The sequence below is a fragment of the Microcaecilia unicolor genome, chromosome 12 (assembly GCF_901765095.1).
Source record: "Microcaecilia unicolor chromosome 12, aMicUni1.1, whole genome shotgun sequence".
NCBI lineage: Eukaryota > Metazoa > Chordata > Amphibia > Gymnophiona > Siphonopidae > Microcaecilia > Microcaecilia unicolor.
Genome location: NC_044042.1, coordinates 21,708,713 through 21,729,782, shown reverse-complemented (window position 1 = coordinate 21,729,782; position 21,070 = coordinate 21,708,713). Strand labels below are relative to the sequence as shown.

The following is a 21,070-nucleotide window of genomic DNA, read 5'->3' as shown; positions in this document are numbered from 1 at the left end:
TCACCCTGGAGGATACTGGGAGGAATTTGCTGATGGGCTTCAAACCTCCCCAGCACCTACCTCTGAGGTGCATGGTAGTCCTCTGCCCACATTCCTACAGTAAGGGGTGGTGCAGCATATAGTGGTTTACAATTGCATGGGAAAGAGAACTTTTAAGCGGTTTGTAATTTTCAGGATCACCCCTGAATCCCTTTTTAAAAATAGGCATTACATTGGCTACCTTCCAATCTTCAGGTACTATGGATGATTTTAACGACAGGTTATAGATTACTAAGAGCAGATCTGCAATTTCATATTTTACTTCTTTTAGTACCCTGGGGTGTATACCATTCAGTCCAGGTGATTTACTACTCTTTAATTAGTCGATTTGGCTCGGTACACCTTCCAGGTTCACTGAGACTTTTCAGGTCTTCTGCATCATCACCCTTGAAAACCAGATAGATCCCTTACATCTTTTGTAAAGACCGGGGCAAAGAATTCATACTGCCTCTCTGCTGCCTTGTCCTCCCTGAGTGCCCCTTTTACTCCTTTATGATCTAATGGTCTCACGAATTCCCTCACAGGCTTTCTACTTATTACTTAAAGAACCAAATCACAGCTATGTACAGCTTTTCTAGGAGCAACTGTGAGGTACCCTTGGGCAAATTGCTGGTATTGTGAAGGACAGACAGGAAACTCAGACATGGTCTATATTTAACATGCTGGAGTACTTTCAAGTACTATCATTTTTTCATCCCTCATCAGCCAATGACAGTAGTTAAAGCTAACCTAGTGGGGTGCAGGGAGGTGGCCCCTCCATAGTCTTGCTTAAATTTTCCATCCTATATGGTGACGTCTGAGCTGCTGTTAGAATGAAGCGTCCTGTTATTTTCTGCTGCATACAAATGAATCTGACCTGGCAGCTCAGTTTGCTTCAGCCTATTTTCTTGTAGCTCTGATTGAAGAGCTCTTTAGCATTTCTGAGATTGCGGCTTATAGGTATGAAGGAATCCAAAGTAAATGAAGCGCCTATCTCTGACCCAGGGTTCAGGGCTATTAAAAATGCCACAGACAGCACTGTGCAGTCATCCTAAGCTCTGTTCTGTGGAAATCCTGCCTGTTAACCACATTTTCTGTTGAGCACCATGATACAAGAAGGGCTTGTCAAGAGTGGAGACCACCTGATGAAGCATAACTGCTTGACAGCTAGATGGGAATGAATGGTTTTAGCTGTTGTGGTTTATTCTTCTTGAAGACTTCAGCAGCATAGATTAGGAATAGAATAAAACTCCAGTTAACTGCAACATACTTACGAAGGACAAAAACTGTGAGCAGAGAAATTCTCACTTTAAATCCAAACCCAATTTGGTTCATCATTTTTCCTTTTGGAAAGAGACCATTTCCAAGCCCCAGGACTGAGATCTTAGTATTGTTTCTGGAGGCAAAAGATATTGCTTATTTTTTTATATTTGTAATTATTTTATTTATAAAGATTTATAGTTAATTTTTTAAAAATTAAACAAAAATGGTGTCTTGCCAGAGACATCTCCAGTTTCTTTTGTAGCTGATTGCCTAGCCTAATTTACATTTTTTTAAAGTTTATAGCTTATTTTGTGTGCTTTTGTGATACACATTTCTTCAGAATCAGAAAAATAAATAAGTCATAGTTGAAAAAAATGTTAGTATGGGAATGATGCTGGAAGGTACAGCGAGGGTGAGTTAATTGGTCTTCATCTTTCATCATCTTCTATGTTGTTTTTGGGGTCCTTTTTAGTGACAGATGTGCAAGACTCAAGTGGAGGGTGGGAAAAGTATAGGCACTATGAATATGTTTGGGTTACCAAAACTGTTAGATCGTAAGTGGTAAATTTGTTAAGTTGGCAGAGGGCCTGGTTACTAGGCAGAAGTCTGTACCCCCCCCCCCCCCCCCCAAAAAAAAAAAATATATTAGGTTAGTATGACCTACGCTTGAGGTGTTTTTTTTATAGTACTATGTCATTCTATTGTCTGAACCTACTATGATATCCCTGTGCAGTAATCCCACAAACACACAGCCAGCAAAAGAAAACCTTCATTTTACACACTTAAGTATAAAGTGAGTGGTGAGGAGGCCACTGAAAGACATAAGATGGATGTGAAGTTGGGTGTAAGTTGGAGATGAGACAAAAGAAGCAAAGACCATGGAGTAAGATGGTGGTGTGTGTCGAATACAGTGTGGTCAGTGGACTTGGACTACTGCTTACTATTGTCTCTTGCCCAAGAGCTTACTGGCAAGATGATGTACTGATAATTTTACCTTTCCCAGCAGCGATGGAATCCGCCACTGTCACCTGCTGCCCTCAGAACTTGCAGCGTAAGACTCCTGCGCTATGCTTTGTCTCTAGAGTGGTGTCAGGGGGCCTGTGCGGAGTTGCTATGGGAGCTTGAATGAATTTGGCTTTTTAATTTCTTTGTGTTTTAGAAAACATGGTTTGGATCATGGGCTGGTGCAATAACAGTCTCTGCATAGAGGACAGTACTCCTACGTTGTTTGTAATGACTAATGTTGCTTCTAAGAGTAAAATTACTTTCCTATACCCAACATGTTTAAATACTCCTTTATCATCTGTACTGAAGAAATTGTGTTATAGATATCTGAGCACGATGACTTGGAACATTTTCACTTGCTTAGTGATGTCTCAAGAATGAATTAGAAGTATTTAAAACTAATAACATTTTTTGCTGATAGTGGCCCTTGAGCTTTAATTGTGCTGGAGGTCCACAGCTGGATAAATGCAATTAAGAAATTTCCTTGCTGCATGGCAGCACTATTGCATGAAAAAGCTCAGACTGCTAATCCTCCTCTGCTGCGTTGGTCTTTAGGATAGTAGTGGACTTTACGACGGTGCTGTTGGTCTGGCTCGGGATGCATTGGCAAAGTTTGAGGTGTTGTGAAACTTGCACACAGAAGTTGCTAGACCTGAAATTGTTAAAAGAAAACCAGTTTTGGTGATAGTTTGATTGTCTGGACTATTATTTTCACTGAGCCCATGTTCCAAAACCATTGTCTTAGCAAGTTCAGAAAAGGACTTGCTATGGAACTTAGACGGGGAGTCTAGTAGCAGACTCAAATGGATGATGTGGGATGTCAGTAAGTGCAGCACTGATAAGCCTAAAGAAATTCTTCAAACCTCTTCCCAAATCGTTAAGGGGAGGGGCTCATTTTTTAGCCTAAGGCGAAGACACTCCATGTGGATCCCCTATTGCCATGGCATGAACGTGGAGGTCTGTTGCCTGCTTGTGTTTTCCTGCTGAGTTGGTTAAACACCTGCTTTTTGCTAATTCCCCATTTATATGATTGAATTTTGAATCTGTTCATTGGGACTTCACTGATTTTAAGAAACATTTTAGCAAGCAGCAGGCAGCATTTAAAAAGTTGATAGAGTGACACACTACTTACATTGTGTAACTTTTCTTTTTGAAATTTTGTGACTAGTTTTTCTAGGAGATTCTGCAATGGCCAGAATACTGCATGCCCACTCAGATATACTACTGGGAACCAGTTAATCCCTACAGTATATGAGATGTATAATATGGCATTCTTGGCGAACCTTATGTAGTGATTGATTGTGGTTTGACAATAAGTTGCATTCATTCCCCACATTATTGGTCTCATACACCCACAACCAAGACCATGTTCTTGAACTCATTGGCCTTATGCACTGCAATTGATAACCTGTGTATCCCTCATTGGCTTTGTGCACGGTAAAGGAGTTGAACTCAGCCGTGTGAATTCCATTTCATACTCCTTTGTATTATAGTTCCATTCCAATGAAGGACATCCAGCTATCCAATTAGGGCAAGATGCAGTAAGCCTTTTTCCAGATAGACAAATTGAGGGGTTAAAACAAACAAACAAAAAAAAACCTTTAGCACGGAGAAGTCTTGCTTTTCTGTGTATTTGACTATTCTCCAGACAGGCTCCAAATTGCTTCTCCCAAACTTCCATGAGTGTTTTTCCAATTGCAGATGTTTGATCGGAAAGCTTCTTCTCTTTCCTTTTGTGGAGCTTAGTGGTGATTGATTGAACTCAGGTTTCCCTATGTTCTGAGGAAGATGTTGGCTGTTGTTGGGTAGATATGTGAACTGGTTGAGTTTTTCTCGGGCTTCTTACGTGCTGCATCAAACACACCCATTTTGTGACTCTGCATCTCTATCCATTCTGTGAGCTTGAGTTTGAGGTAACTAAGCCGAGGTGGGGGATCCCTTTGTGGCAACTGAGACAAAACACCTCAACATTTGCTTCTCACAATACAGTAGAAGGGAAGTGAACTTAAATGGTGAGCGTAAACACTAAATGTGAGCTTGCGACCTTGCATGCAAGGAGGGAGCTTACAAGGTTGTATTTCAGTTGAAGAAAGGGGTGGGTCATTGCTACTGGTGGAGGAAGCTTTGCATGTTAATTTCTGAACATATTTTAGGGACGTGATTGTTCATCTGCTCCTTTTTGTTTTCTTTTTTGCTATTTTCTAGATTGAGAAGATTATGAGCTCCATTGGAGAAGGAATTGACTTTTCTCAGGAACAGCAAAAAATCTCAGGTAACAATGAAAGTGTGAAAGGTTGAGGGAAGTTTTTTTCATTGGTCTAAGACTCCCTAGTAAATCTGTCTGCTAGGAGTTCCAGAGCTAAAAACTATGGCAGGCAATATTCCACAGTGTGCCCTTTACATAAATAACTCCCAGACTGATTACAGGACTCCCCCTTTCTCCTCCCTGCTCACGCTTCTGCTCCTGTTAGATATGCAGAACTGATTTCCAGGCTGGGAAGAGTTATTATGTGATAGCACAAATGGAGCTAACTTGGAATGAATGTATGGAGGTGAAATGTGTAAATGACATTCTCTTCTTATGTATTGGCTTAGATTCCACCTCCTTAGCTTCAGACTCTGCCAGGTGAATGATTGTACAAATGGAGATGGATGCCTTAATTTGTGAAGGGCATAAGAGAATCCCTGTCTTGGTTGACTAAAGATTCACTGTGATATTATTATTTTGATTTGTAGAAAGCCAAAGTTTTATGACTAAAAGCAGAAAGTTGACTTGTTTTATTTTTTTTGTGTGTGAGATACTATAATCTCTTGTTCAAAGTTTAATTCTCCTCTTTCCTTAAAAAAAAAGAAGGTTATGTAACAGTTATCAAAGAGGAATTGACAAGGGTCAAGAAGTCAGACCAAAATATATCTTTTTTTCTTCTTTTTTTTTTTTTTTAACTCATAGAAGCATTATGTGAGACGTGTACTCCAGGAAATACCACTCACTGTTCAACTGGGCTTTCATGAATAAGGGATGACTGTACAGTTAGATCTTAGAGTATTAATGAATCAGATTGGTACTGGTGTCCTCTTCCTTTTAGTTCTGGTGAGCAGAAACGAGCCCTTTTGAGGTGTACTATTGGCTTTACAAACCACATAGGAAGTATTACAGCAGGATTGCTACAATAATGTAAGCAAAATTATGTGGGTAGTTTTTATTTATGGATTGATTTAATGATTGTTGCCCATCCTGAGTGGGTAACATTGCTTTCATTATCATATCCTTCAGAAGTAACCACCTATTTGTGTGTGCTTTTCTTCTCATCTTTGCTGGGCCAGTGGATTTTGCCTTGCTCCAGCAGGTAGACAGAACAAAACTCCTTGTCTTCTATATATATATGCTGCTGCAGTGGGAAAACCAATCAGTATTGATCTATCTTAGGGTGAGTGGAATAGATGAGCTGATTCTTACATAGCCCTAAGAGAAGTCACCCTGGCTACTGAAAGGCAGGGAAATATAGAATGTTGCCAAGCATTCAGTTTAGTAATCCTAATAGCCCTGGTCTATCCAAGGTACAGGAACCTGAGGAGACTAGTAGTGGAGTAACCCTTCAGGCTACTTCATCTTAAAGGATTATTGCAGCAAGGGTTAATAGAAATGGAAGACTTCAGTCCATATTAGAGCTAAAAGAAAATCCTTCAGAAAATGGAAGCAGGGTCCAACTGAAAATAATAAGAAACAGCATAAGGAATGGCAAGTCAAATGCAAAGCGCTGATAAGGAAAGCCAAGAGGGACTTTGAAAAAAAGATTGCATTAGAGGCAAGAACAAGTAGTGAAAACTAAGAAGTCGGCAAAAGAATCAGTTGGACCTCTGGATGACCGAGGGATAAAAGGGGCACTCAAGAACACAAAGCCATAGGGGAGAGATTAAATTATTTCTTTGCCTCGGTGTTCACCGAGGAAGATTTGGGAGAGATACCAGGGCCAGAAATGGTATTTAAAGCTGAAGAGTCAGAGAAACTAAATGAAATCTCTATAAACTTGGAAGATGTAATAGCACAATTTGACAAATTGAAGAGCAGTAAATTGCCTGTACAGGATGGTATTCATCCCAGAATACTGATAGAATTGAAAAATGAACTTTCAGAACTATTGTTAGTAATATGTAATTTATCTTTAAAATGAAGCAGGGTACCGGAAGATTGGAGTTTGGCTAAAGTAACGCCTATTTTTTAAAAAAGATTCCAGAGGTGATCCAGGAAATAATACACCAGCAAGCCTGGTGTTGGTGCCGGGCAAAATGGTAGAGACTATTATAAAGAAAAAAATTACAGAGTATATTCAGAAGCATGGATTAATGAGACAAAGCCAACATGGATTTAGTGAATCTATTACGTTTCTTTGACGGAGTGAACAAACATGTGGATAAAGATGAACCGGTCAATATTGTGTATCTGGATTTTCGAAAGATGTTTGACAAAGTACCTCATGAAAGACTCCAGAGGAAATCAGAAAGTCATGGGATAGGAGGTAGAGTCCTATTGTGGATTAAAAACTGGTTAAATGATAGAAAACAGAGAGTAGGGTTAAATGCTCAGTATTCTCCATGGAGAAGCGTAGATAGTGGGGTGGGGTTCACCATGGGTCTGTGCTGGGACCTCTGCTTTTTAAATATTTATAAATGATCTAGGGATGGGAGTAACTAGTGAGGTAATTTAAATTTGCTGATGACACAAAGTTATTCAAAGTTGTTAAATCACAAGAGGATTGTGAAAAATTACGAGAGGACCTTACGAGGCTGGGCATCCAAATGATAGATGACGTTTAATGTGAGCAACTGCAAAGTGATGCATGTGGGAAAGAGGTACCCAAACTATACTTACGTGATGCAAGGTTCCACATTAGGAGTCACCGACCTGGAAAGGGATCTGGGTGTCATCGTTGGTACGTTAAAACCCTCTGCTCAGTGTGCGTCAGTGGCTAAGAAAGCAAATAAAATGTTGGGTATCATTAGGAAAAGAATGGAAAACAAAAATGAGCACATTATAATGATAAAGGGGATGGGACGACTTTGCTATGAGGAAAGGCTAAAATGGCTTCGGCTCTACAGCTTGGAGAAAAGACGGCTGAGGGGAGATATGATAGAGGTCTATAAAATGAGTAGAGTGGAATGGGTAGACATGAATCACTTTTTTTACTCTTTCCAAAAATACTAGGACTAGGGGGCATACAGTAAAGCTATAAAATAGTACATTTAAAACAAGTTGGAGAAAATATTTCTTCACTCAACGTGTAATTAAACTCTGAAATATGTTGCCAGAGAATGTAGTAAAAACAGCAGGTTTAAAAAAGGTTTTCCTAAAAAAAGAAGTCCATAAGCTATTATTAAGATGGACTTGATGAAAATCCACTGCTTATTTCTAGGGTAAGCAACATAAAATATATTGTATTATTTTGAGCTCTTGCCTGGTACTTGTAACCTGGATTGGCCACTGTTGGAAACAGAATGCTGGACTTGATGGCCCTTCGATCTGTCCCAGTATGGCAACACAGATTAGGCCCTCCGTTAAGACAAATAGTGCCTGTGTAAAACCTCTGCCTACTGGTTAATGCCTTGGTCGAAAGTCTGTCTGAACCCCTCAAATCAATCTCTCTCAGCTGTTTCACAGAAGGCAGGTTTCTAGTAGCCATTTGTTTGGCCAGGCAGGTCTAAAGAGACAGTGTCCTTACACATTATACCCTCATTGCTTCTTTAAGTAGATTATTTCATATTAAAATTGCCAAGTTCTCAGAAAATAATTGTGAAGGAATGGACAAATTCTTGCATCTGTTTGATTTCAGAAGGATTGTGAAGGTAATTGAAGCTGACAAATATTTTGGAGAACAAATAGGTTCTTCTTTGGAGGATCAAAAAAAAGCAGAAGCAACCACAAAGGTGTCAATAGCAAAATGGATTAAGAAAACAACGATGGCTGCATGTAGAGTTGAGGACTATCTGCTTTCGAAGGAACAAAGGTAGTGTAAAGTTCAATTTTACGAGAGGATATCGATAGAGTAGCTGTGTGGACATCTTTGCACTCCTCTAGATTGGATCTCCTGGCCAGACAGCAAGCAGCCATTAGAGCAGAAGTATTGTGAACTGCAGTGGACTGACTGCCCAGTGTAGGGGGTAGTTTGGTACATCCTATTGAACTGGAGTGGTTTGGCAAGGATTTGAAGTTCAAAGAGGTGGGAAAATGTGGGATATAAATGCAGAAAATAAATAAATTATGCTAGACTAGACTGGAATGGAAGAGTAGCCTAGTGATAGGAGCGGCAGGATGAGAACCAGAGAAGCCAGGGTTCAAATCCTGCTTTTCCCACTAGCATTCATTGTGGACATGGGCAAATCACTTCACCCTTCCATTGCTTCATGCACTACTTAGCTCGTAAGCCCACTTAGGAAACTAACTTATATACCCAAATATAACTTGCCTTGAGCTTGAATTTGGGAAAGACGAGTAATAAATGAAATATGTAAATCCAAATCCACCCTAGAGAGTCCATGTGAAGGAGAAACCACAAAGGACTGAGGGTGGCACACTTAGGCCAATAAAAAAAAGAGATCTATAATCATTGAGGTACAGAAACGGGAAGGTGTGACATGGATTCTGATTAGCTTTCCCACTGCACCAGTATGTATAGGATGGTGAGGAGTTTTGCTCTCTCCACCTGCTGGATTGAAGGCATATTCAGTTGGTATGACCTAACTCCACTCATGGGAATGCCTTAAAACTATGCTTGTTAATATACTCGTGTATTTCAGAAAGCCCATTTCTGTGAAAATATCTTTCATTATTGCCCTCTTTGTGTTTAGTTCTGTTATTTCATGGGATACATTTCTTACAATTGAGAGAATATGAAATTCTGTTTCATTGAAATGGAATGCAGGCTTCAAAAGATTCTGATTCATATATCTGATTTCCAGCAAATATATTTCAGCTTTTATTTCATTGTACAGAGAGAAAAAAAAGGAATTGGGTTTTCTTTTGCATGTCATCCTCAGGATGCAGTCACAGGAGTCTTCTGCTTCTATAGTTGGTTGTTGTCAACATCTAGGCAAGATGTTATCAGCCAAACTTTTTTTTTTTTTTAATACTTATCTTTATAGATGGCACAAAGCATAACATAGTGTGATAGTAACAAATATCAACAAAGTACTTTCCAATTTTCAATTTCCAAGTCTCCCTTAATCCTCCACTCACCTCAACCCTCTTTTCCATAAGCACAAACCATAACTCTGTGATGAATTAATTATCACAAAACTCAACTAAGTTTCTAATTTTAACTTCTCAGGAGGTTTTATAAAGTTTTGGGATCGAGCCCCTGTCCTTTTCTGTGATGATTTCCAGTCTTTCTTTCTCAAAATGATGAAATCGTTGATGCAGTTTGGCTGTTAGCCTTCATAACACATATATATTGTCCAGAGTTCACTCAAATTGTTGAACTGGACTTCAGTCTGTTTCTGTCGCTTGACAATGGTCATCCATGAATGTATTTTAACATACTTCAGAACATGGAAAGCTGTTGAGAAAGTATTTCTCTTCTGTATCGCTGCATGGTGTGGCCTTACCTTGAGTATTGTGTGCAATTCTGATTGCCATATCTCAAAAAAGATATAGTGGAATTAGAAAAGGTTCAAAGAAAGGTGACCAAAATAATTAAGGGGATGGAATCCTTCTTATATGAGGAAAGGCTTAAGAAATGTTTAAGGAAAGATGCTGAAATCTCTGTGGGGAAAAGTATGAAATAGATATAAGAAACTCAGAGGACTGGTCATTTTTATTGCACCCTTCTTACCCAAGATAAATGTAACCCCTTCCTCCTGCTCATATCTTTAACATTCCCTGAAGTTGTGGGGTATAATTATAGTCATTCAGCTTATGAAAGTTGGGAAATAGGTTGACATCCGAATCCTTAATATAAGGCTTAGCCTGTTTAAAGGGGAACACTTGTTGCAGCTCCTACACCTCAGCGGGCAGAACCAAAATCTCAAGCATTCTGATTTATTACAATTTATCTTAAATCCAGGCACACCACCATACATCTGAAGCTCTGAAAGAAGCACTGGAATTGATTTCTTTGGCTGGGTAATAGCAAGTAAAATATCAGCAAATATCAAAATGTTATATTCCCCCTCCCTTCCCAGCCCCACTGTCAAGCCTAGTATATTGTCATGTCTTATTTTTGGGGCTAAAGGCTCCATCACTAGAGCATATGAGTGGAGCGAGGAAGTGTCGCTGTCTCGTACCCCTTTCAAGACAAAAAACCTCCCACTAATTTTAAGACAAGCTTGTGGTTAATTGTAAAATCCATTCTCCAGCACTTAAAATAAAAAAACAAAACAGCTAATAGACCCTATCAAAGAAAAGGCTTCAAAACGTTCCTTTTTAAATATGTAATATTCTTTGTGAATTCATGCATTATACTTGTTTTTGGCTGTTTTTTTCCCTTTGTTTTCAATCTTATTTTATTTACAATGTAAACTACTTTGGATGGAATTTCCATAAAAGTGGTGTAAAGCCCGATGATGATAATCAATCAAAGGCCTTCTTTTAATCGATGGCTGATGTTACCATAGATGGTGGTTGCTGTTCCACATGCCAGAACTAATATCAGCTGCCCCATTATAAAGCCTGATTGGTCATCAGCAATCAACTGCCTGATAACTGTCTGCTAGATATTTTGGCAAAAAATGTATAATCCACACCTAGCGGGGAAATGGGGTGATGTGAGCTGTATTCCACAGGGTCCTTTTCCTGCCTTATGTAAGATTGACTCCTGTAATCTACAGAGACGGTGGTAGCCTCTTATTGTCCCCTACAGAGTTGAACATAGTGGTTATTGGGGGTAGTGTGCAGCAAATAGTTTGTAAATGGTTTACCTGCCTGCAAAGCTTTAATTGCAATCTGCTTTAGTCAAGAAATAATTTGTTAGTTAGGGACAGTAATGGTATTGCATCCAAGTATATTTGTGATACATTGGTGTTATGGTATGGGTTAAATATTCCACAAAACACTTTTGAATTTCTTTGATTTTTACAGACGATTTGCCCCCAGTTAGTCTTAACACTTAATATATCATTTGGAGTTTGTAACCCATTTAATCCATTAGCCATGTCCCTACTGGCTTTGTTGCCAAACTCAAAATAAGTTTGTTTTAATCTCAACATTTGATATTGAATCTTATCTAATTCCAAGTCCCAAGTTCCTGCCTTGCCTTATTCAACTGCTGTCTAGGCTTTGTCCCTTTCCCAGGGCTGCCTTGTGCTCCTTTTTTTGACCTGATATTGGTCTTTCACAGTTCTTGCTACCTAGCCATTTTCTCTCACTTTAGCAGTGCAAATTGCCATAAACTTGCCTCTGTGTGCAACCTTTTAAAAAATCCCATACAGTCTCCAGGGCTTGAACTTGATGCTCATTAATATGTAAGTAATCAGTTTCGGCTTCAATGATGTGCTGGACCTGTAGGTCTGCTATGATGCTTTCATTAACCCTCCAATACTGGGTTCCCATGTCCTGCTTATTAAATTCACCCAGTGGGTTGCATGTTTAGACCATGTAATTGATTCAAGTGCTACTTCTCTCAGTCAAAGATTGATCCTAGAGTAGGTGCAATATGCACATGAGAAGTAGGTCTAATCCCCAACATCCCTGTATCTATGGTGCCATAGGTCAATCAACCTAAACTGACTCAAAATCTTTAAGTGCTCACCTTCTTTCCCTTCATGCCTACCTATCTTTCCCTCCATTGCCTCCCAGTCCCAATGCTATTATCCAGAAGTTGATCAACGAACATATTAAAATTCCCCCGCCCCCTGCCCAGTTAATAACTGGACCTCAACATTGCCCCTCATCACCTGTGCCAATACTTCTATGAATTTCCCTTGCTCCTTATTTGGGGTACACAGTTGATGAGTATATATACCTGATCCCATATGCATACCTTCAGTATATATTACGTACCTTCCTCCTACATCTTTAACCACTCGCCGAACTTGGCACCAGGTCTTGGGGGGGAGGGGAAGCTATTCCCACCCCACAAGTTTTTCTGTTCAGTTAGAAGCACATAGAGGTGGAAGAAATTTGGGATACTAAGAGGCATATTTTCAAAGCACTTAGCCTTCCAAAGTTCCATACGTTTCTATGGAACTTTGGAAGGCTAAGTGCTTTGAAAATATGCCTCTAAGTAGTTTCTCGTGTTTGGGCAGCAGATGTGATTCTTAGACAAACCCAATATGGCTCTTCAAGCGCAAACCACAGTTGCCTCTTCATGAGAGTATATACAATAATCCCATACACCCTAGACCCAGCCACCTCTTCTGCACAGTCCCAAATTCTTCCATGCATTAATTCACATTGCCTATTTCCAGTTTCCTTAATATCTGTTTTCATCTCATCAAACCCTATCTGGAGCTCACCTTGCATTTTCCCCATCTCCTCATTTAGCTTGCTGAACCAGTTCTTGAGCTCCGTTTGAGCTTGTGATTGTAGGTCCTGGTTCCCCTTAGAAGCCTCCTCAGACCATGTGGCTGCCTGGTCGTCCAGGAGTTTGTTGTTCAATTCTGCCATTTTGCCTTTTTTTTTATTTTATTTTTAAATTATAACTTTTAAAATAAAGAAGGTAATAAAAAGAAATAAAGAATATATGTGAAGTCTTCCATAAGATATTATACAAAATTAATTATGGACAATTGCTGACTCACACATGAACCAGGCACAATATTCAAATCAATCCAGATACATATCACTATTAAATTAAAAAGAAAAAAGGGGGGGGGGGGGAAATAAATCATCAGGTTAACTTAATCATCTAATGCTCAACTACTTGTTTATCTAACAAAAAGAAGCTTCTGAGTGAGTAGATTCAAGGAAAATATAATACATAAATATAATGTTGTTAGGAAATACAACATGTGCACAGGAAACGTAGAAAAAAGAAGTTCCTACAGCTAAAACCCTTGGTTTCATTTGTAGGAACTATTGTGTTCTCTGCTGAGTCAAGTTAGAGACATTGGGAAAAATCATTGTCTTATTACCACAATAAAGAGCATCTTAAAAAAAAAAAAAAGCCTTAAGAAACTGTCACCTTATCTATCTCTTTTGTAAAAGTGAAAACCAAGGTCGCCCTTGTAGAGATCGCATTCTGAAAACATTCTAGGAAATCTGTTAAATTTGTAATAGAAGGATCTTTTCCAACTGGGGAGACTTTAGTGTGGTCACTTACACCTGCAGTTACTTAATACAATTTAAAAACAAAAATATTTTCCACATTAGAAAGCTGCAGGACATTGTAGAGGTAATTCTGTAATAGTATAACAGGAGGAATAAGGCGCTTTTTAGGAAAATCAAGTTGACTTTGGATTTAGTGCTAGGCCTCCCCCTCTAGTGAAACATAAGGACTTGAGATTGGGGTTGCATTTTTTTTGGATGTCATCTCTTGTCCATCTGGACCACCAACCTGAGGGACTATTTCCAGTCCCTGGATTGTTTACTGATCACTTGCTTTGCTCCAATTGTGTGCTGGAGAACAGTTTGGGTTTGCTAAAAAGAAATGGCTTCCCACCCATAATTCCTTTTTGCTATTTGTCTCTGAGTTTTCTGATTTTCTGCTTTGACTCCTTTCTACATGCAGCCCTGTCCATAGAGACGGGAGAATAGTACCCCCCCACACCCCCTTTCCCTTTTGCAGTAAGGACAAAAACAACAGCTCTTATGAGGAGCACAGAACAACACTATCTTTAATCTTTTATAGATTGTGCTTGAATAAACTATATGGACCTGTTATATCTACAGGCTTCTTTCATTTGTGCCCTAATTGTATTTTTCCTTTTGAGGGGTGGGGGGGGGGGGGGTTGATGGGATTAAGGATGAAGGTTACAGTATCCTATGTTTAGCATGAATGGAGCAGCTTTTCTAAAGCAGGCACCCCCATTAAATCACTTTTTTCCCCCAATTATTGTACTGTAAATGCTTGTCTGTTATTTCTGATGGAGCCACATTTGCAGTCCTGTAAGCAGCAAAAAATTAACCACATGTACTAGACATACTAACATTAATAACCCTGATCTGGCAGCACTTTGCAGGGTAACAGGGCTGCAGGGCACACCTTGCACTGCTTATCATGGTGAAGAATCTCTGCTGCCTGAGCTGTATCCATTTTACTTAAGACCAGTGGTGCCCAGCTCCCCCCTTCTTTTTTGCAAAGTGCAGTGTAACCATGGCAGTGCGTTTGATTGATTATAACATTAATGAAGTGGCAGATCACAGTAGGGGGAGGGGGAAGGAGGTGATTAAAGGATAGAGACCGAGACAGACATCTTAGGGAGATCAGCATTAATCTGTTTAAACAATTGCTTCTTCCATCAACATTCTGTACAAATATAATTTTAAGGTGGGCTTGCACTGCTCAGAGGTGGGTTTTTTTTTTTGTTTGTTTTTTTTGGGAGGGGGTGGGCAGGGTTTGTTCAGGACTTTATAATACAATGCAGTCTATTTTAAGGTCCAACATCTAATTATTTACTTATTCATATTTGATATACTGCGTATCACCAAGTGTCATCTGGACAGTATACAATAAAAGTTCTAAGAGCACAAAAACAGTAAAAGAGAACTAAAAAGGGTGTAAGGAGACGGAGCAGAAGGAAGGAAGAAAGATTAAAGGAAAGACTATGTTGGAAAGGTTTGAGAAAAGATCCATGTTTTCAGAAGTTTCTTAAATGTGGGATATGCAGGGTATTCCAATGTTGAGGGGTGGCATATGTGACATCCAGACGTATGACAGAGGGGAAGGGAAGGTGTAATAGATGCTATTGGGAGGAGTGCAGCATACGAAGGGGAGTGATAAGGTATGAGGAGTCTTGAGATGTATTCCGGGGCAGAGGGAAGACTTTTATATACCAGTAATCCTACAAATGCACTCGATCTGCAGCCCCTCCTTACCTCTCTACCCTCATCTCCCCTTATGTCCCTACCCGTAACCTCCGCTCTCAAGACAAATAACTCCCTGAGCCCATACGCCAGGCCCCCTCCCTACCCATCTTCAAATCATTGTTCAAAGCCCACCTCTTCAATGTCGCTTTCGGCACCTAATCACAACACCTCTACTCAGGAAATCTAGACTACCCCAACTTGACATTTCGTCCTTTAGATTGTAAGCTCTTCTGAGCAGGGACCGTCCTTAGTTATTAATTTGTACAGCGCTGCGTAACCCTAGTAGCGCTCTAGAAATGTTAAGTAGTAGTAGTAGTAATCCAAAATGATATAGGTAGCCAGTGTTCTTGTTGCAAATGAGGAGTGATAGTCAAATTTTCGAACATTGTATAAAAGTTTGACTGCAGTGGACTGTATGAGTTGCAAGCGCTTTAGAAGAGGGAGTTACAGTAGTCCAGATGAGTAGTAATAAGGGCAAGGAGGAGTATACAAATACTGAATAATGGAAGATGACAGATAAGGTTTAACTGATTAAATTTGATGTAAGGCGAAAAAGGCAGACTGAATAGTTGATATGATGTTTGAAGGTGAGTTTAGAATAAAAAAAATGACACCTAGAATCCAAACTTTGTCAGCGAAAGAGAGTGTATGACCCTGAAGAGTAGGAGCAGATGGAATACAACAATGGGAAGGAAATCGCTTCCATTTTGGAAACATGTATGGAAAGTCTGTGCTCACTGAGCCAAGTGGCAGCCTTACTTAAACGGGAGTTCTTCTGCCTTGAAGAATCTGTGATAACAGAGGTGTAGAAGTGAAGAACTTGAATATCGTCTATGTATCAGTAAGGGATGAATCCAGTAGATTGAATAAGTAAAATCAGTGGAGCAATGAAAAGGTCAAATAGAATAGGGACAAGAATTGAGCCTTGAGTGACACCCAAAGTGCAAGGATATGTGGCAGATGAGAAATGATCAAAGTCGGTAAAAACATTGATGGAGAAAAAAGGTAAACCAAGATAGAACGGAACCAGAGATACCCATAGCAGCTAGTCTGTAGAAGGTGATCATGATCAATCATGTCAAATGCAGACAAAAGGTCGAGTGATACAATGACAATGGAAGATTTTTGGTCCAGGGAAATGTGAATCTCGTAATGGTGAGCGGTCAGAGTTTCAGTACTCTGGGCAGTGCAGAAACTCACCTGCCTAGGATGCAATCACGTCAAGGAGTTCAGGTGACATTGTGATTAGTCACTAGAGCAATACTCAGTGCTGGATCTAACCTAGATCACAAATTAAAATTTCCATTTTGTCTGCTAATTCACTCTGTGAGATATATTTGCATAACACTAGAATACAGTTCCATGACAGAAATGATGCTGAATCTGCAGTTTGTCTTTAGGCTGTAGCTCTCTGCTTTGAAACAACTCCTATTCAGTTTTATGAGAGTGTTTTGGAGCCACTCCTATTAAGAGATCGAGATATAACATTGCCTGACGCTTAAAACTTAAGGAGCAATCTGCTGATCTGGTCAGTGCAATATAGGATGCCAAGATTCAGTTCCAAAATCCACCTCAGGTTGGCAGGGGTTGTGGAGGGACAGAGTTCCAATTATCATAAAACAGCAGCATCTGTCCCTGCCATTTCAGCACAAACACATACAGGGTTCTGCAGGGAGACATCGTTTTTTTTTGGCCTCCTGCCATCATTGTGGTTTGTACAGGGCAAGGGAGCTGGAACACATCTTAAGAGAGTCTACTATTGGATTATTTCTGCACCTGTCTCCCTTAATGAATTTTCTTCTTGTTAGTCTCTTGTCTATTTCTACCCTGATGAGCACAAGTCTGTTAGGCCTCTATCTGGAAGAGGACTGACAAGGTATCTCTTCCGTTGGCACGTTTACATGTTATTTCCTGCAGTAAAGGTGGAAAGTTGTCTAGGCTGGATGATCACTATACTGCCTTCAGAAACCAGGCCACAGTATCTCTACAGTTTATCTTTAGACAAGAAACTTTGTGTGAGATCTGAAGTACTGTCACCTATTAGTTAGGTGTGTGAAACAGAGGAATGTGGAACTGACACATCTTATGCTTACAGTACAAGTTACTTCAGAAGTATTAGCATGGGAGACCACACTCCTCCCTATATTCCCTCACATAGCAATTGTTTACCTGTCACTGTGGTCTCTGTAGACAACAAGATTAATCGGACACGTAAGTGGGTGGTATCATTATACAGTGCCAGGACAGAGCTGAAACTAGTGCAGACTTCTGAGCAAGCTTGGCCCTTCCTGCACACAGTCTCCTCAGTTACATGTCTCAAGACGTAATGTAGCTCTCAGGAGGTGAAAGGGATTGTGTGCCTGAAATTCTGCTGCCTACTGTTTACGTCATGACAAGCAGGATATAATCAGCCACATAAATGGATGGTGCCCAAGCTGAGGACTGCTCCATTTTACAAATAGGTTCTTCATTGTTGTGGAGTAGCATGGATTACAAAGACAGGTTGATCAGTACTAATTGACTGAAGCATTGTCTTTGATTGAGGATTGGTCCAAGCAATATAGCAAAGTGAAGGTATCAAATGAGGACTAAGTAGCTGCTTTGTGGATGCTTTCCAGCAACACAGATTTCAAAAGAGTTATGGTAGCTGCATTGACTCTTATTTGATGAGGATTGGCTATCCTAAAAAGAAGCTGAAAGGGTCGGCCGCAAAAGTTAGGGCTTTAAATCAGACGTGGCCATTGTTAAAAATACCATTGTGGAATCCCAAATCAGATATATTCCATGTATGAACAAAGGTGGGAAGAAGAGCAAACAACCAGCATGGTTAAAAGGTGAAGTGAAAAAGACTGTTAGAAACAAAAGAGCATCCTTCAAAGAATGGGATAAGGATCCAAATGATGAAAATAAGAAGCAACATAATCAGTGTCAAGATAGATGCAAAGCACTGATAAAGAAGGCTAAGAGAGAATATGAAGAAAAACTTGCTGTGGAGGCAAAAACTCATAGTAACACCTTTTCCAGGTACATCAGAAGCAGAAAGCCTATGAAGGGAATCCATGGGACCATTAGGTCATGAAGAAGCAAAAGGGTCACTCAGAGAGAACAAGGCCATAGCAGAGAGATTGAATGAGTTATTTGCTTCAGTCTTTATGGAGGAAGATGTAAGAGATCTGCTTGTACTGGAAATGGTTTTCAAGGGGTGACTATGCAGAGGAACTGAAAGAAATCTTGGTGAACCTGGAAGATGTGCTGAGCCAAATTGACAAGTTTAATCACCTGGACCAGATGGCATACACACCAGGGTACTGAAAGAACTCAACCATGAAATTGCTGATCTGATGTTGGTGATTTGTAACCTGTTAAAATCATCTATAGTACCTGAAGATTGGAGGGATTGAAACGCCAATTTTTAAAAAGGGTTCCAGGGGTGATCTGGGAAATTACAGACCGGTAAGCCTGACTTCAGTGCCAGGGAAAATAGTGGAAACTATTATAAAGAATAAAATTACTGAACACGTAGACAAACATGGTTTAATGACAAGAGTCAGCATGGATTCAGCCATGGGAAGTCTTGCCTCACCAATTTGCTTCATTTCTTTGAAGACGTAAATAAACATGTTGATAAAGGTGAGTTGGTTGATATAGTGTGTTTGGATTTTCAGAAAGCTTTTGACAGTGTTCCTCATGAGAGACTCCTAAGAAAATTAAAAAGTCATGGGATAACAGGCAATGTCCTTCTATGGATTAGGAATTGGTTATTGGACAGAAAACAGAGAGTATGGTTAAATGGCCATTTTTCTCAATGGAAGAGGGTGAATAGTGGAGTGCTGCAGGGATGTGGACTAGGACCAGTGCTATTTAACATATTTATAAATGATCTGGAAAACAGAATGGTGAGTGAGGTGATTAAATGTGCAGATGACACAAAACTATTCAAAGTTGTCAAAACACATGTGGATTGTGAAAAATTGTCGAAAGACCTTAGGAAACTGGAAGAATGGGCATCCAGATGGCAGATGAAATTTAATGTGGACAAATGCAAGGTGATGCACATTGGAAAGAATAATCCGAATCATAGTTACCTGATGCTAGGTTCCACCTTGGGGGTCAGCACCCTAGAAAAAGATCTAGGTGTCGTAGATAATACACTGAAATCTTCTGCTCAGTGTGTGTCGGCGGCCAAAAAAGCAAACAGGATGCTAGGAATTATTAGGAAAGGGATGGTGAATAAGACCGAAAATACTATAATCCCTCATCCTTGCACCATCATCTCAACCACGCATTTGGAGCCTGCCTCTTGGGTCCTGCTCATGGAATGGGGAGCATTTCTGAAACTGCTACCTTGGAGGGTCTGGACTTCTGCTTTCTACCTAAGAGCCTAAATTTGGCTTCCAGAACCTCCCTCCCCTCCTACATTTTCCATTGTAGATAATACGCTGAAATCTTCCGCCCAGTGTGCAGCGACGGCCACAAAAAGCAAACAGGATGCTAGGAATTATTAGGAAAGGGATGCAAAATAATACCAAGAATATTATAATGCCTGTATTGCTCCATGGTGCGACCTCTTTTAATTCTGCTGGATGTATCTTAAAAAAGATATAGCGGGATTAGAAAAGGTTCAAAGAAGAATGACCAAAGTGATAAAGGGGATAGAACGCCTCCTATATGAGGAAAGGCTAAAGAGGTTATGGTTCTTCAACATGGAAGAGAGACGACTGAGGGGGGGGGGGGGGATATGATTGAAGTCTATAATATCCCAAGTGGTGTAGAATGGGTAGAAGTGAATCGATTTTTCACTCTTTCAAAAAGTACAAAGACCAGGAGACACTCAATGAAATTACATGGAAATGCTTTTAAAACCAATAGGAGGAAATATTTGTTCACTCAAAAAAAAAATAGTTAAGCTGTGGAACTCACTGCCAGAGGATGTGGTAATAGCGATTAGCGTATCTGGGTTTAAAAAAGGTTTACTACTACTATTTAGCATTTCTGTAGCGCTACAAGGCTTACGCAGCACTGCACAAACATAGAAGAAAGACAGTCCCTGCTCAAAGAGCTTACAATCAGTTCCATAGTCTTTTATTGAAATGGACATGGGGGAAGCCTCTGCTTGCTCAGGGATTGGTAGCATGGAATGTTGCTACTTATTGGGTTTCTGCCAGGTTCTTGTGACCTGGATTGGCCACTGTTGGAAACAGGATACAGGGCTAGATTGACCATTGGTCTGACCCAGTATGGCTATTCTTATACGTACTGGTTAGAGGGGTACCAGTCAAATCATAACAGAACTCAACATAAGATGTTAACTAAAATAAGTTAGGGCCTGCTTTGCTGGGATTGAAGGAGATAAGCAGCTGTAGAATTACTGATAGATTCTAGGGGGGGTTAAGCAAGAGCCCATTTGGAAGGATCTCATGTGGGTGTTTAGGTTTTGATAAAATATAGGCAGCATTATTTCTTCAGCTGAAAGGGTGTGACCACCTTCAGCTGATGTTTAGGATGAATACAGAATACTACTTTCTTATGATGAAATGCAGGTTAAGATTTGTACGTTACTAAGGCTTGAAGTTCCATAATTCTTGTAGCCAAAGTAGCCACTACAAAAAAGAATAGCTTCCATGTCATATTCGTGAGAGACAATGATCCCATTGACTCAGATAGTAGTTTCATAAAGAAGCCCCTTCATGAATATGGAAACAACTGGGAGGCCAGGACTTTCTGTGAGGATAGACTGAGTGTGCTCTGAGATAAGATGTTTGTAGTCCAAGGCAGATTGGTTTTTATAGGACACTGTGAAAGGGAACTTGGACTGTTATTGAAAGC

The 21,070-nt window shown here is 39.9% G+C and overlaps 1 protein-coding gene across 12 annotated transcripts in view; it reads left to right on the top strand.

The window, feature by feature from the left end:
• Positions 1 to 21,070, top strand: part of ANKS1A (ankyrin repeat and sterile alpha motif domain containing 1A) — a 246,919-nt gene that overhangs the window by 148,989 nt on the left and 76,860 nt on the right. For 7 of the 12 annotated variants that reach the window (XR_003943957.1, XR_003943954.1, XR_003943953.1 and 4 more), the window contains 2 exons: positions 2,288 to 2,332; positions 4,492 to 4,558. Coding sequence is in view for 7 of the 12 variants with exons in the window: in XM_030220439.1 (XP_030076299.1) it covers positions 2,288 to 2,332; positions 4,492 to 4,558 (112 nt within the window). In the remaining 5 variants the exon portion in view is untranslated. The remainder of the gene's footprint in view (positions 1 to 2,287; positions 2,333 to 4,491; positions 4,559 to 21,070) is intronic. The other 5 variants (XR_003943956.1, XR_003943955.1, XM_030220444.1 and 2 more) reach the window with 1 other exon arrangement.